Source organism: Lissotriton vulgaris, chromosome 7 (genome assembly GCF_964263255.1).
Source record: "Lissotriton vulgaris chromosome 7, aLisVul1.2, whole genome shotgun sequence".
In the NCBI taxonomy this organism is placed as follows: Eukaryota; Metazoa; Chordata; class Amphibia; order Caudata; family Salamandridae; genus Lissotriton; species Lissotriton vulgaris.
In genome coordinates this window covers 348,628,161-348,645,681 of record NC_141695.1, presented here as the reverse complement: position 1 = coordinate 348,645,681, position 17,521 = coordinate 348,628,161, and the positions used below count along the sequence as shown (strand labels likewise).

At 44.2% G+C, this 17,521-nt stretch overlaps 1 protein-coding gene across 1 annotated transcript in view; it reads left to right on the top strand.

Annotated features, from left to right (window-relative positions):
* GFY (golgi associated olfactory signaling regulator) overlaps window positions 1–17,521 on the top strand; it is a 349,649-nt gene that overhangs the window by 249,553 nt on the left and 82,575 nt on the right. The window contains exon 2 of the mRNA XM_086928672.1: window positions 6,405–7,072. Coding sequence (XP_086784798.1) covers window positions 6,424–7,072 — 649 coding nt within the window. The 5' untranslated portion in view covers window positions 6,405–6,423. The remainder of the gene's footprint in view (window positions 1–6,404; window positions 7,073–17,521) is intronic.

Sequence of the window (17,521 nt, the reverse complement as noted above, 5' to 3'; positions counted from 1 at the left end):
TGCATGAAAGGAAAGACAAAGGGAAACCAGTCCTTAGAACTAACAACCACTGGACAGGCGGAACTGGGGTGGAAAAAGGTGCCTGCCTGTCTTACACAGCCTGTGGTCGAATGTTTTTTAGGATTACACTGCTAGGGCCCAATGGAGTGGTGTTATTTTCACCCTAGCTGCACCCTTTTATCTTGCCACAGGTTGGGGATGTTGACGCGTTTCGAACCTTAGATGTAAAAGGTTCTCCTCAGGACAGGGACTGGGAACAATTTAATCTGTAAGGAAAGTAGGGAATGGTGTCAGATATTTACTACAAAATATTGCATGGACCTCCTCTGACTCAGAACAATGGGAAGACAAATATTACCTGCACAGTGGGCAGACAGGTTGCCGTGGTGTAGGTATACCGCAGTTGAAAAATGGAAGTCTAAAAGAAAGTGAGACAGTGCACAAGGTGGTCAAACACCGTGGTGTCAGGCAGATTATAGTGACATAGGGCCTATGTAAAAGCAGATCCTACCTGTACGTCACAAAGTGAAACACTGAAGGCGCGGTGCCCGCAAAGCGGTGCACACCCAGATAGAAGGGCAGTTCACATATTTGGGCGCCGGTATTGTAGGCTGTAGAGGGTAATGGCGAGAAAGCGCCCGTAAGTATTCAAAATAACCAAGTCATACAGAGGACAAGCACTCCCCCAGCACAGGGCTCACAACAAGCTCCTACCAGTATTTAGACGGGATTGCAAATACGGGAGGCGACTGGTCACAGTAATCAATACAGCGGGCGGGAACAATTCAACCGGGACCCACTGACAATGACATAAAAAGGAAATCCATGTAAGCTGGGGTGTCTGACTGCAACAATCGCGCTACAAAGGAGCCGAGTTTGATGAGCGACGCCGGGGCACTTACTCGTGTGGGCGAAATCAATTAGCCGCTCCAAGGAACATCAATCAGTTAGGCAGTTGCGGACGCCGCCGCGGTGTATTTGAATTGGAAACAAGTCGGGATAGCGAGGGGCATCGTAATCGAAGTAGGACTTCATTCCTAACTGGAGGATGCTGGTAGATGTAGTCTACGCGCAACTTAATAGATGAGAAACTTCGGGATGGACATGGGAACTGATTGCGGCCCAGGGGCGAAAGGCGTATACGTTAGCCGGGGCAGGCAGAAAGAACAACATAAGTGTGGGCGTCGCTATCGGGGGCACCGCGTATTTAGGACTTCTTGTGACTCAGTGAAAACCTCAAAGGAATCCATTACTTTGGAATGAAACCTGGCACGTGGCTGGATGTAAAGTCTTGTACAAATCAATGTGGCACAGATGTAACAAATCCAAACCCGCACTTATTTGCTTTGTCAATTGGTCTTGCACGTAACAATAGCATAAATTCTCTCAAATTCAGTACATATGACATGGTATTCAAAACGACAGTTCATAGTTAAAATAATCTTGTTTCCTTTACAACTCATAAAAGAGGGTAACGGTATGACGTTACACAGGCATGTGTATGACAATTACCCCAAGATTCGCAGACATGTCTCAAGTGCTGTCAACCAAACGAAAATACAACATGAATATCTATTCTCATGGTTGATGTTATGACCATGTGTGACACAAGATGTTAGGTGAAAAGACCAAGCAGAGATAGAGAAGAGTGAAAAGAAATAAAAATGGCATAGCACAGTGGGGGGGCACAGCTCAACCAGACTAGGCAGAATGGACCTCATAGTACGAAAAAAGGGTCCATAGACTGGCAATTTCAGACATCTCATTGAGACCAGTATTGGATGTGTCGAATTTCAGTATGAGGTACGCCTCTTTTTGGGAAAGGCGAAGGTCAGGGTCTCCACTGCCCCCTCCTATAACTGCCAAGACAGTCCATCTTATATCGAGGGAGCAGTGTTTTTGTTGCAGAAAATGGGAAACCAAAGGTGCAGTGAGATTTTTATTGTTTATTCTTGAGCGATGCTGAATGATCCTTTGACGGACCTCTGCGAAGGCCGAAACGTTATGCTGAGGTGCGCCTTTTTCACGATTGAATAAACCACTGCTCACCTGCACTTGGGTCTCCTCTCTTCTTCTGCGCCGTCGGTATCCAGGATTGGGCTCCAGGCGAGAGAAAGCTGAGATTGTTTCATATTTCTATCCAGGGGTATTTTTACTGATGTTGCAGAGATTTGCCTTCTTTTTGTTGTATGCCTTAAGTCCCATGAATCCATGGTTAATGACTAGCCAATATATCACAAAGTGAGAGGTACCCCTTAAAACTATCAAGGGACTAGAGGTAACACACCTGAAACAATTGTAATATCCCCTTGACTATGCTACAAAATTCTGATACAAATATTATGAAATAACAAGTAAATATAAATAGACATATGTTTTATTAAATAGTTGGAGTAAGTCAAGTTAAAAACACCATAAAATACAGTTTAAAAGAAACAAATCCTTCCAATGTTCCAAAAAACAATTATAGTTCAAATAAGTACACCACAAATTATGACCCGCATAATTACATAAATGGACAGACACATGTAAGACATTTAAATTGTGCAATACAGTTTGTACACACTAAATCCTTATTAAAACCTTAATATATCACACTGGAAAATCTGTACGCATACTAAGGTTATGGAGTCTTGAGTTGTACACAAAAAGTGCGTTGACGCGTTTCGATGGTAAACAATGATCACTCCATCTTTATGAAGACTAAATCTTTGTCTCTGTCCTATACGCAGGGTCATGTACAATAATTGGCCCCTGCTTCCGGTCAAACGACGTCAAGAGTACGGCGTTGCCAAATCAGTGTTGTTCGGTCAGTGTTGTTGTCTGGGATTCTACGCAGAACCCCAGACGAGACGCCTATCCCGTAGAGCAGAGAAGCCTACAGGGACTTCTTCGAACTCTTCGCTTCCACATTTTGAAGCGCATTATACCAGTGAAGGTTAGAACGCACTTACAGAGGCCGCCAGATCACGTAATTTGGACAAGCTGCCCTGATTCCCACGAGTGCATATCTTATTCTTTAATTGAAGACCGCAGAAAAGGTTTAAAGTGACACAGCTACCGTGCAGACTTATATAGGGCGTCTATATCATCCTATATCAAGTCTCCTATGAGGAGGACCTCTCCGTGGCACTCTTATGAGAACCGAACAACACTGATTTTGCAACGCCGTACTCTTGACGTAGTTTGACCGGAAGCAGGGGCGAAATATTGTTCATGACCCTGCGTATAGGACAGAGACAAAGATTTAGTTTTGATAAAGATGGTGTGATCATTGTTTACCTTCGAAACGCGTCAACGCACTCTTTGTGTACAACTCAAGACTCCATAACCTTAGTATGAATACAGATTTTACAGTGTGATATATTAAGGTTTTAATAAGGATTTAGAGTGTACAAACTGTATTGCACAATTTGAATGTCTTACATGTGTCTTTCCATTTATGTAATTATGCGTGTCATAATTTGTGGTGTACGTATTTGAACTGTAATTGTTTTTTTTGAACATTGGAAGGATTTGTTTCCTTTAAACTATGTATTTTATGGTGTTTTTACCTTGACTTACTCTAACTATTTAATAAAAAATATGTCTTTTTATATTTACTTGTAATTTCATAATATTTGTATCAGAATTCTGTAGCATAGTCAAGGGGATATTACAATTTTTTCAGGTAATGACTAGACAATGCACCATATGCAATGCACGAGCAGTACGTGTGCAAGAGAAGAAAAATATAGCAACAAAACATAGATTTTTATGCTCAGATAGAAGAGTGGCAGGGTAACGGGCATACAGGGCACAGGTGCAAGCGGCTGGGAGCGCACTCGGCCGCAAGCTGCACCCAAACCTCGTTGGGCCGCTTAGCTCAACCAAATTGTTGATCTCCACCAAAAGCTGGGCCAATTTGCCGTCCTCTGACACTCCACTTGTTTTGGTCTTCTCTCTGCTCTGTTGTGCACTCGCTCTCATGCACGCTGCAGATCCCTGCCATGTCCTCGACCGTCCGGGCCTTGGAGGAGCTGCGTTGTGTTCCGCTAGGCGGTGGGCTGGCGGTTCAGTGCCTTGTTGCTGCAGTCTGCGATAGTCCAGGGTCGGCCCTCCCCGTCGTTGCCACGCCAGCCTGTGAACACCTATGGCTCTCTGCACGTAGCTCAGGACTTGGCTCTTCCTTCTCTTCCGAGGGACGTAGCGAGTGCTCGATTCCGTCAGTCAACAATATTCACACATTAATATTTCTTATCATTGTCGAGGGAGGCAAGACCCTCTACTACTAGTCAATGGTAATATAAAGCATCTGAATATAATTTTCATGTTATAGTGCATTATATGCCTTTATTTCAATTGACTGAAGGATAATAATACAAATAGGCTTTATTGAGGTGTTCAACTGTTTATATAGAGGTAGGAATAAATTGCACTAATAATGTGAGGATACTATTAAGGTAGTGTTTAATGGTCTTTGGTGAATGAACATGTGATCTTGACAATGACCGCAAGTTTGTTTTATACTATTTTGCACTATTTTATACCTGTTTACAAGATGAAGCATTTTGTTCTGTTACCCGGGAAGAGGATGCAAATATTTCCTGCAGACGGAATTGGTTCTCCTTGTGTGTGTGGTTATTACATTTTAATGGTAATTCTCTTAGGAAAGTTTCTGTGTAAAAATTTTAAAAAATGGAAATGCACCACGGCTGTGATTTACAAATGGATCGCATTCCCCTTATGTCACACAAGGCAATGCAAGCCCTTTAGTGAAATTTAGTAAGGTTTGCAATGCCACCTTACGTGGCTCTGCGTGGCTTAGTATATCGAGCGTAATGCAAGGTACTGCAAATTGCTGTCTTGCGTTACTACTCTGTGTTAGGAAAGCGTTTCATGGGTGAAGCATTGGCATTTCCATGAATCCACCCATGGATTTTGACGCAATCTCAGATTTAATAAGGTTAGTAAACCAGGGATTCTGTCACATTAGTCTGCCTTCCCAACAGCAGCATAACGAGGATACATTTCTCCTCGTTATTTCAACATTCTACATGTGCTGCATTTTTGCAGCACACATATAAAGAGGAAAATGCCTCAAATTATTCTTTTTGGGCAGGAAGGTGCCCCTTCCTCCTCAAAAACATTCCTGCTAGTAATGGAGGCACCCTTTCAGCATGGCGCAAGGGTAACTGCGTTGGCACTAGGCAGCACTTGCGCCAGCGCAGTCATGCAACGCAGCAGGTTATCTTGCTGTGTTGCGTGACTTTTTAATACATTTGACCTTATGTGCGCTTCTCATGTAGCGAATGTTCAATTTTGTTCCCAAGTAAGCTCAGTGCATTTTTAGTCAGCCATTTCAAAGTTTTCATTCAAAATATAAGTGGGCATTAGCTATGCTTCAGATATGTATTTAGCAGGTAGATACTCACAAACATCGGGAAAGTATTAAAAACGCAAATCAGCATTCCACTTGGCAGAATTTTCCCAAGCATTATCCATTATATACTGACTTTTTACATAGCAATGTTGTTCTTCTTTCCTTACTACACAAGTGTAGTCAAATCTGTAAACAAAAACCATATAAAAAATGCCATATATCAACTGAAAAATAGTATGCTAATATGCTATGGCACCTTGAAGTTGCAGTATAACCAAGAATGTTATCCGAGCTTGGCAATTTATGGTATATGGCCCCACAGAACCCACAACCCCCTCCTGGGCAAACTGTAATTGCACTCATTAGCAATACATATCCTCATAGACCTTTATTACTAGTGAGGGGCTGCTGTATAACTTCACTGTCAGAAAATGAATGATGATCGGATTAGGCTTCAATGATGGATTGATGTTGCCAGTGTTGATGAGATTTCTCCAGAGATGTCATCAATGATACCTTTTGAGGTGTCAACTGTACATCTTGTGTGAGGTCTTGAGCTGCATATTTGTGAAGTTATGGCTGTGTAGCTCAAGATAATTGGCATATTGTGGTTAGTTTTATGTTTTACACTGTTAATATATAAGTCAAAAAGCTTTCAGCAGTAGAATATTTAGTAATCAAATTGAAAATTGAACGGCTGATACTTAAAGGTTCTTCAAGCCTTGAGCTCTTTAGTGGAGTGTACAACCTAGATTACCGACAAGGCACTTGCCAAAAGATGGCGGATAAGTTCATGCTATTAACTTTTTTTCAAAATGATAATCGTTGAATCGAAATATTAGCTGTGTCTCATATAAATGCAAACAAATTGTGGTTCAGTGAAGTAAAATATCTCACTGTCTGGGATGCGAGATTTTAATATAAAGGTCAGATCCTCTTTTAAATACCTAAGCAACCTTTACTAGCTAATTTAACATCAGTGCCAAGAACACATGCAAACTGCCAGATTTCCCATTACCCTTTTTGATCTTTCTTTGAACAGATTAGAAGAGACAAAGAAGATGAGGACTACCTTGAATACTCAGCTGTTGTCAGGCATCGTCCTCTTCATAATACATACTGGTATTCGCTCAACATGCAGCCTTTTAGCTAACGTGTCTTCCACCGGGTCCACCGGCTTGCCCACAACAGTGTCTGAAATAATAAACAGCAATTCTACTTCCAGCATCTTACTTAACACCACACAAGGCCATGGCAATGCAAGTGCTGAAGACATCTTGCACCCTGCTGCAAATGACATCCATGTCTCTTCTGCTACGGAGACCACCGGCTTAGTTGCTGATCCCATTCTAGGAGCTGAAAAGACACCTGGTTTACTTAATTCGTCTTTTACTAATAATTCAGACATCCTTGGAGCCATTGCTCCATTGACCAGCCCTGACATGATTGAAGAGGAGTTCTCAAACAATACAGTTCATGCTAGCACGAATCTTGCACCAGGGTCAGGGACCAACTCCAGTGGCACTGACCAAATGGGGTCCTCAGAGTTTTGGAACAACGTCACCATGACACCATCAAACATGACAGAAGCGAGAAGCGAGGATACTTATGAGCACAGGACCTCAACTGTAGAAATGAAAACCTCAACCATACATTTTCAGACAATATATTCTCATAAGAACGGTGTCCGGAAGAAAGCTGAACTAAAAGGTAAGTTAGTTATAGGAGTTTCCACAGAAGTGTACACTGTCATTTAAGTTATGGCACAGGTCAAAGCTTTTGTTTAGCCTTTTTCAGAATTGCTACACTGCGCAAAGTATATGAATGTTCAGAATCTAGTGATCCATAAATCTTTATCAAAGCATGGAGCAGGTTTACAGGATGAACAATTGAAAGAAGAGAAACACTTGGTAAGAAAACAGACAGAGGTATTTAATTTAAAGTAGCCCTTCTCTGAGCAGTGGTCTAAAATAGCTGATTGAGAGATTCACGAGCAAGAAAATTGGGGAGGGAGTGAGATGAGAGTTAGCTTTTATGAAACAGGAGTTACGTTATAGAGTAATTTAGGCTTCACAAAACATGAATGCCCATATATGAAACAATTGCACCTCTGAAGCATGAGTAGTCAATGCCTGGGGATAAGCAGGCTGAAAGCTGCGGGGTTCTCGTCGTGGTAGTGTCCGTCTGGGAGTGTCTGTCTACATTGCTAACATTTCTAAATGTAGGCATGATCTCATGATTACATATCACATTTGAACACTTATTACCATTCTGTGTGAGTGAATAACCCATTTTTTCTTGCTTACATTTCTTTTTACTGTGCCTAAGGCATGAAGTTCTCATTTAACAATAAGATCTCTATTATTCATGTTTACAATATAAGCAAACAAATAGGACTCTCTGAAAATCCTTTATAACAATCTATCCTTTGCTTAGATTTTCCGGTGTGAAAATGCTATGTTTTCCATTTGTCCCTTCAATTATGTTCATGGTAAATCCAGCATGATTCTGTCTGTTACACTATTGTGCATGATTCACCCCGAAGGGGTATCTCAGTCCAAACGCTTTCCGACAACAGGCAGCAATCTGAAACCTTTTAGTGCGTAGAGGTACCATTCAATAACAATTCTCTCAAACATTCAAGCTTTCCATTTAGTCTCACTTAAAATAGTTTCATCACACTCAGGTTCACTAAATCGTGCACACAATTGTTGCCCTCTGAGGAGATCCAGATCATTTGTGGTGCTCCTCGTGGTCTCATCTTTGAGCCCCACTCTGTTCAATCTCTACGTCTGCCCTCTGACCACACTGGTTTGAGATGATATCCTATGCTTATGACACCCAGATTGTTGGACCATTCACAGATAACATCGCCTCACCCAGAAACGGTTTTGGACTTGTAGGTCAGGGGTTGGGAACTGGATGAAAGCTAACTGCCTGAAACTTTTTTAAAACTTATTTACAGCTTATATACAGCTCTGTCAACGTCATTTCCAACAATTACAACTTTGGTTTGAAAAAAAACTTTGTTACATCTCATTAAATAACGTATGGCAATTATTGCAGGAAACCAGTGTGCCCGTAAAAGTCGGTAGTGCCCAGCCAGTTGTGAGCGGTCATAGATATAGCAGATTATCCGGTGTGGAAGTCAACTAAAAACTCAAAAGAAAACAAGATGATTAACAACATTGAAAAAGCATGCAGTAAACTTGTTGCCCTACCCGATTCTGTGTGAACTTAGAGAATAATTGAAGAAACTCCACAGACTTGCTCATACCCCAGGCTTGATGTGCATCATCTATGCCCCTTAAGGTACAACACAATTCAAGGTCATAGCCCAACTCTCTCATCCAAGGTGGTCAAACCAAGATTAACAACCAACGCTATGCAGCAGCTCCATCAAAGAACTCTGGAGAGAAGTGTGGCTCACTGGTTAGAGCAGGCAGACCCTGAAGCAGAGGTCAGACCCGGGACCAGGGTTCAATTCCCGACGCGGCAGGGTCTTGAGCTCAAAAGTCCACGGACTCGATCATTCTCGCTTCGGTGCCTGACCTAATTATGGGTTCACACTCTGCAACTCTGGGCATTAAGCTTGCTTAATCTCCACAATGGCCCCCCGCGGCGGGATGCCTGGCTTTCCACCTTGGGGATGCCCTGTAGGGGCTATCTCACAGGGAAAAGCCAGGACGGGTTCCCAAGGCAAGCGCTTAGAGACCCCTGGGTTATAAGCGCTATATAAATCCAAACATACATACAATACATACAATACCTGTTCACTCCAAAGATCAGCAATAGAGTATTTACGTAGCACAAAGTTCTCTTCACTTTGTAGGACAGCGCCTTCTGCCATTACCAATCTTTAAACCTCTTCCTTCACCGACATTTAGGAGGGGCCCTCGGTGGATCTCCAGTGCATTGCTATGGCACGTCGAGGGTTGACTAATGCTTGGTCCATGAATCTGGAAGGCGTACTTAGCCAATAGGCATGTTTCTGCTGTGAGCAAGTCTGTTCTGTCTAGTTTTCTCCCCAATTCTGAAATAACTGCCTTCCAAAAACAAGTTGTGACCTAGCAGACCCATGCCATGTACAGGAATTCTGCGTCAAATGTGACCCAGGGCAACTTTTATCAGTAGTCGAAGCAATAACATTCGGACACTATGCAACTTGAGGTAGGTGGTGTGCAGGTAGTTAAACTGTGTGTACTTGAATTTGGTGTTCCTGGATACTTTGTGTATTGGCCAAGGCTGCTTCCCACTTCAAATTCCTTCGTTCCGCCCTACCTCCCTCGTCCAGTAAGCCCCCAGGGTTGCTAATGTAGTGAGAGACATATTTTGGGAGAATTTATACCACAAGGAGATAAGCCTGCATACAGTTCCAAATGAGAGGTTCCCACATCTTCACTCCCAGCTATAGGGGCACTAAGGCTCCCTCTCATTGCCTCTCCACTCTTGGACCCAATTCTGAGAGTATGGTCCCATCATGCCAACTGGGAAGCCACTGTACCTGGGTGGCCAGGTAGCACATCTCATAGTCACGGGCCCCTAGTCTCCCTTCTCCCCCAGGCACTGCAGGGTGATTAGGGATATTCTGTTCTATCAAAAGAGGTTGGGGCTGTTCCCCTGTGATCGATATCACCTCCCAACTAATTAGTGGTGGTGAGAATGGAGAGGGGTAAATAAGGTAGTGGGATGGGGGGATCCCGCTTGGGCGGAACTAGGGTTCTCACACACCCAGCAAGCTAGGTGTCATGCTTCATCATATGGACCTGCTCCTCGTTGAGCCGGTGCTGCAATGATAAACGGGCACCCGCGAAGGGGTTCTTTGTCGGAGATCTTTTGTTCCTTTGCCGTATGATGAGGTGCGGGTGTGTGGGCCATGTGCTAGTAGATCATATAGTGGTGCAGTGAGTGCGTTTTATTTAAAAAAGGTTGGATATTCCAAATAGATGCGTTTTTTCTGGTTGGTAATCCACCTTACTAAAACAGATATATATATATACTAGAGTGGCAACAGCACTGATGAGGGATATTTACTCAATCTTGTGCTCTACTCTATGGGTCAACATGTTTCTTGCATTCAATGCAGACACTGCCGGATCAGGGTGGGTTCCCGACCTCCTCACCTTCACCCCGGGGCACGTCACACTCCCACTGGGTCTTCACTTTGGTGCAGGATGGCCTCCCGAACACCGTCTGCATGCCTGGGGCTCTTCAGATGCCCCACAGGCGATTAAACGCTTCTCTCGCCTGCTCCAGGGGTGCCCTCGCCACGGGCAATACTCTCCCCCTTCCACCACCTTCAAAAAGGCGGCTGCACCCGCAGGATTCGCCCGCTCGTCGCCAATGTGATAGTTTGGTGCTGGGCCCTAAGCCCACATGCCTACTAGAATCATGAACACAGACACAGTTGGTTACTGGGTAGCAATGGCAAGGAGCACGTGCCCACGGCCCCTTTTATTGTCAGGGTCACCTGACTGGTGACGCCTGTGGGTGTAAAGTGTGTATTACATCACCGGCAAAACACTAGAATGTGTCTAGCTAGACACTACACTCCTGACTAAGTCCAGTTTGTTTTGAGACCCAACACCCTACACAGGGCTTTGCAGAAGTCTCACGCTCCAGGGGACGCTCTAACCAACATCCAATAGGTACATGAGCATTTTGTCGGCTAAAGCGAGATGCCATGCTCACCGTGCTTCAGCACGATACCCAACTGCCTGAAACATAATGGAGGAAAAACAGATGTGCTCCTGATATTGGGTGTCCCTTTTATATCCTAAATAACCTTGGTATTTTCTGTCCACAAGCACTCTTTTTTTAAACTAAAAATTGTACCAATGCACTTCATTCTCCTTGAATAAAACTTGTGTTTTTCCTTTCTGACCGTGCCAGGAGAACGGTTATTCAATCATTGATTATTTTGCTTCTGGATTATGACAGGTCCCTTTATCTGCGTCTGGCTAACTTCCTTACCTATCACCTACAGATTGCTCAGAATGCAGCCGCACTTACCATTCTTAAGTTGTCTTCACATCGTTGGGTTGCCTCTCTCCTCGGATATCTCCACTGATTTCCGATTCAGAAGCTCTCTGTGTTTAAAACTATGCGCATAATATTATCCACAAGATGGGTCCTCTTTATCCATCTCAACCTAAGTGCACTTTATGATGAGTTGGAGCTATTCTGCTGGTCATAACGTTTATCAAAGGATGCAGATTGGGAGAAAGTGCTTTCCTTCCTGACAGATAAATGGTGGAACTCTCTCTCTGATGATTTAAGGTCCATTTCTTCTTTTACTGTGCCCAGGAAGAACTTTAAGACTTGTTTTTTTGATTTCCCCTAACTTTGAAAGTAAGCATGATGGTCTTCCTTTTGCGGTGCCAGGACACTCTTTTAAGGTAACACAGCATTTTAAACAACCTATAACTTAAAATGCTTAAGGCCTTGGTCTCCTCCAAACTCCCTTCAGTCCCATTCTGGGAGCTATGGTATGGGATGCCTCAACTCTTAAAGAACAGTTCTTACACTGTTGGCCACATTTCTCTGTCCCCTCTGGAAAATTGTACCCACAGATTTGGACATCATGCTTTTTCTATCTGATCAATGTTTCCCATATCTTCTGATGCTTGGAACACTAATCCTCTAGCTATTCCGGTCGCCAAAGTCGCCACTAATCATGGACCTAGGAGTCCACAAACCTACTTGAAGGCCTCCTCTTTGGTCCTTTTATTTTCATCCTTTTCAATTTTTCAGCATGCAGTCTACTAACATTTGCTACCTGTTCTGTTGCGGGGATTCTGCACACATACAGAACTAAGCACAGAAAACTAGGACCTTAGTAGATAGTGGTGTACCAACCTATCCCCTCAGTACCCAAAATCCCCAAATCCGACTAGCAATAGTGTCTCATTCGTTCTCTGACTAATAGCGAAGCTAGCAATGATTAGACAACCCAGAACACAACACTCCCGACTCGCTCAGGAATCGCAGGAACAAGACAACTCTTTTGCTCACTCACTCATACTTATCCACAATGAGAGTATCGGAGCCACTGTATAGTTTAAAATGTTTATTTTAACTAACGCTCTATGGTACAGTACACGTGCCGTTACTAGCAGCAAAATGCATATAAACAATATTGTCAGCATTGTCCCAATTCCATAGAATACAAACAGGGATATCATTTTATACAGATAGTGGAAAAGGGCTACAGTGCTTGACCACCCTCCCCGTGCTAAGATATAGTTTAGTATAAAAAAGAAGCCCTCCGGGCTTTTTTCAGCAGACCCCATACCTCAAGCCCTAGATGAAAGATTTACATCTCAGGATAAGCACAGCTTTTCTTTCTGTAAAGGTTCCTCTCCAAGTGAGTGAACAACATGCTTAGCTTGCAATATTAAAGCATACGATTTTCAGTAGTGCAGTTGTGTGTCATGTTATGTCTAGGTGCAAGGGACTTACCAGAACAGAATAACAAGGGGCATTGTTGATAGACCTTGTACATCTTGTGCAGACTAAACCTCAGAGCACAGCAGAGAACGTGAAAAGCAGACAGTTCTCATGTGAAAAGGGCACAACGTCTTGTAAAATATATGTATGTGGTGCTGTGCGCAAAAGCAGCGTAAATGCAGCGAAGCTCATGCTAACTTAGCAATGTCGACAATTAACCCACCATCCATACTACACCCTCCACCTGGTAAGTCCATAGTATGTAGACATAGGGCAAAATCAGAGCTCAATCTAGAACGAGCTGAGTTCAAAAGCGCCTTAATTTTGTGGAAAAAAAGTGCAAAAAAGGGAGTGAAAAAAACCCATTTATGGAGAAAAAACCTCTGGAAGGGAAACATCCTAAATGTAAGAACCTGCGAGCTTGCATTAGCGAGGTTAATCCAAATGAGTATATGAGCAAAAGAATGCAACACCCAAAACATTATCGTTGGAAGAAAATAGAGACGCCATCCAATTAAGCAAGCAGAATGAACAGGTGTGTTCCTCATAGTCAGGTGCTTCCATGAGCATTGTCGGATGACTTGCGTGATATCCGATGTAGTTTTGAAGTAGGAGATTCTGTGTAGCCTCACAGATATCCCATTGAGCCAAGACTCCAAATGCAGCTGCACGCGCAATAAGGCCAATCCCTGAACAGTCCTGCTCATGAGCCACTAAGGGACCCATTAGCCGGTCAAAATCCGGTTGTGAACATGACGTATTAGAGAAGCATAAATCCAATGTCCATGTGAATGGACATTTCAAACATGACAATACTGGTTGCACGCAAGTATAGTACGCAAAGCGGAAGGATAACCCTAAGATACACTGAGAGTAGCCTGTTGTAATGTACCAAATCATCCATGCATATGGTCATGGAGCAATGGCAGCCGGCCCGGTCTGTGCAGCACTTCAAGAGGATCAGCCATTGTGCAGCAGACACAGGAGAAGCAGGATTCCAGCAGCTAATGCCGGCAAGGGAAATCCCTTAAAGGAAATGTTATGTTATGTTATGTTATGTTAATATTATTTTTATAGCGCACAGCTGCCCCAGCAAAGGGGCGTCCTGGCGCTTAGACAGGTACTATAACATAACACACAGAAAGAAGAAGGGGGGAGCGGCAACTCAGAAACAGGGAACAAAAAAGTTTTAATAGCGCGCCTGAAGGCGGACAGGTCATTCAGAGCTCGGATGTGCACCGGGAGCGAATTCCACAGTCCCGCAGCAAGCACCCGATAGGAGCGGCCACCCATTCTACTGAGTTTAAAACGGGGGCAGACTGCCAGATGATGAGCCGCTGATCTTAACGATCTCGAAGGGATGTAGGAAATAAGCAAGTTGGCAAGAGCCGGCTGCGAAGAAAGTTTCATGATTTTAAAGGCCAGGCAGAGCGCTTTAAACTTAATCCTCTGTCTGACCGGTAACCAATGAAGGGCAGAGATGGTACCCGATACAGAACAATGTCTGGGAAGACCAACAATAGCCCGCGCCGCGGCGTTTTGTACCCTTTGAAGCCTGGATGCCTCAGCCTGGTTTACCCCTAACATCAGCGCACTTCCGTATTCCAACCGGGATAAAACCGAGGCTTGGACCACGAGCTGCTGGGTGGGAGGGTCGAAGTATTTCAGGACCGGCCTTATACCTCGCAAGATACCGTAACAGGTGGCTGCAACCTTCTTCGTGTGACCTGTGAAGGTGAGCGCAGGATCTAGCCAGATCCCTAAGTTTTTCACTTCGGAAGCTGGGATGGGAGTAATGCCCAGCTCTGGAGGCCACCACTGGTCTCCCCATATCTCAACATGTTTCCCCAGGACCAACACTTCAGTTTTAGTGGCATTCAACTGTAGGCAATTGGTACGTAGCCAACTCGCTACTGCCACAAGTCCAGCTCGGAATTTGGGGGCCTCCACTTCAGGGTCTCCACTCAGTGTCACCGCCAGCTGCGTATCGTCAGCATATGAGGTAATCGTCAAACCCCACTGTTTGACGACTGCAGCTAGCGATTTCACATAGAGGTTGAACAAGGTGGGGCTCAACGAGGAGCCCTGTGGGACCCCCAGGTCCAAGGGATGAATGGTGGATTGGCAGGGTGGTATAGCCACTTTAAAGATTCGATCTGAAAGGAAAGATCGAAACCACTGAAGAGCGGTTCCTGCTACTCCAGCTTCCTCAAGGTGCTGAATCAGTATACGGTGGGACACAGTATCGAACGCAGCGCTCAGATCTAATAACAGGAGCGCTGCCGTACGTCCGGAGTCAAGCACCAGGCGTAGATGCTCGATAATATGGAGCAAAGCGGTCTCGGTACTGTGTCCTGGCCGGAAGCCATTTTGACTGGAGTCCAATATCTGATTACGGGCAAGGTGATCAGACAAGATCGAGTTGACATGGGCTTCGGTAACTTTAGCAGTCCAAGGCAGAAGAGATATGGGGCGGTAGTTCTCAGGCAAGAGGGGGTCAGAATTTGCCTTCTTTAAGATGGGGGTGACTACCGCCTGCTTCCATGAGGAAGGGACCGTCCCAGTTGATAACGACAGGTTGATTAGAGTGCGTATTGGAACTCGACACAGCGGGTAAAGCGTACTGATAAGAGCTGGCTTCAGCGGGTCCAGAGGAGAGCCTGATTTAACGCTGAGGCTAAGCTTGTCAAAGTCCTCAGTAGTCAGATCAGGTAGGAAGGTCAAAGTCTCGTAGCCCAAGGAATTAGGGTCAACTAACTCTGGATCCGCCCGACAAGGATCAAATCCTCTGTATATATTCTGCACTTTCTCCAGAAAAAAGGCTGCCAGGTTCTCGTAGTGGGAGTCAGTGCAGATCTCTGCCGAAGTAGCTCTTTTATTCATAAGGTCTTTCAAGACCTTGAATATTAATTTAGAAGGGTTAGTGCTGGCTTGAAATTCCTGAGCATAGAATGCGGCCCGAGTCCTGCAAATTGCCCTATGATAGGACTTGAGTTTGGCAAAGTACAAGGTTTTCAAGACGGGGTCATAAGATCTTCTCCAGTCCCTCTCCGCTTTCCGGCAGATTTTTTTAAGCTCGGCAAGGGAGTCATTATACTACGGGCTGGGTGCCTTCGAATGACCTTTCGACCAGCGCAGAGGTATAAGGGAATCAAGAGCGTCTGAAATCCATGTGCAAAAACGTTGGTAACCATGATCCACATTCAGAAAAGCGCTCAGGGGTTTCTGCTCCAGTAGTCTATAAAACTCCTCAAGGTTAAGCTTATGCCAATGTCTTTTAAGAGTAGGCCTATCCACAGGTTTAAATGGCTTATCGTGAATAGGACAGAAGACTTCCACCAGCAAATGATCAGTCCATCCCATCGACACCGGGTCAGACACCTTCACCCTCTCAAGAGTGGAAAAAAAGGGATCGAGAATGAGACCTCCAGTATGAGTGGGAAGTGTAACTAGCTGGACAAGTTGAAGTGCTTCGAGATCCGCAAGCAAGGTGTTAATGGCTGTGGACGACCTAATGTCAAAATGAATGTTAAGGTCACCCATGATGTTAAAATTCGCACAGCCGGGCGCTAAAGAACTTACCATTTCGGCAAGAGCGGACTTAAAGACTATGTCATTGCCAGGTGGGCGGTAGATGAGAATGCCGCTGAACATAAAGTGATGGCTGAAAGCCACTTTGAAGAGGGCGCTTTCACAAGCAGGCAGCCCAAGAGCTTTCCATTCAGCAGGGAAGCAGGATTTAACAACCATGGCAATGCCACCTCCTCTCGTAGTCCGATTCAAAGTAAAGATCGTGTAATCCGATGGGAAAGTAAGATTCAGGATAGCAACATCCGAATCCTGAAGCCAGGTTTCGGTAAGGAGAAAAAGATCAGGATCGTCTTTTTCAATGAGGTCATGTATGAACTGGTGGTGTTTAACCAATGACCTTACATTTAAGCTCCGCCAAATCCGCCAAAGATGCTGGAAAGGATAGAATGAATGAATGCAGGTATTACACCAAATATTGTCTGAAAAGAAGTCACAAGGCCAGAGCCGACAGCTTTAAAAAAAATGTGCAAGGCCTTGAGTAAAAGATGCATTAAAAATGCGATAAATTAGCTCCCCAAAATGCAGTGGGACGTTAGTGCTCAAAAGCGTTCGAATTTCGCTAGTAGTCCTTGCCACCTGCAGATTAAAGGTCTCGCGCGCGGAAGTAAGGGGGGCCTCTTGTTGGAATAAAAGCGCTTTTAGTCTGCTCAACTTGTTGAAATCTGCTTTCCAAGGTGGTATGGAAGGCCAAATTGAGCTATCGTGCTTCCAATGCGGGGGAGGAAAAAGCACATTTTTACAGCAAATAACACGCTGTGAAACCGTTATAGTGTACGGTATTCCAGCAAGCAAACCAAAGCATTCTTGGTTATTTAAAATAAGATAACAACCGTTGGTAAGCAAAGTGAATGTGGTGTTAATATGGGAACTGGAATACCTTTTAAAACACAAGCAAGTTTCGGAGCGGACACATTACAAGCCCTGTGCAACTTTATATTTTTACAAACAAGGTAATGATCTACTGTCGAATCACAGTCCTCCCCTTAAGGTATACTTACTTCTCATCCCACAAGCATCTATATGTTAAAGGCAAAGGCCACAATTCATGCAGAAAAGTGCTACCCAGGGGTTCCAAGGTGCCTAACAGGAGTCGAATTGAAACAAAGAGAAAGGTAAAGA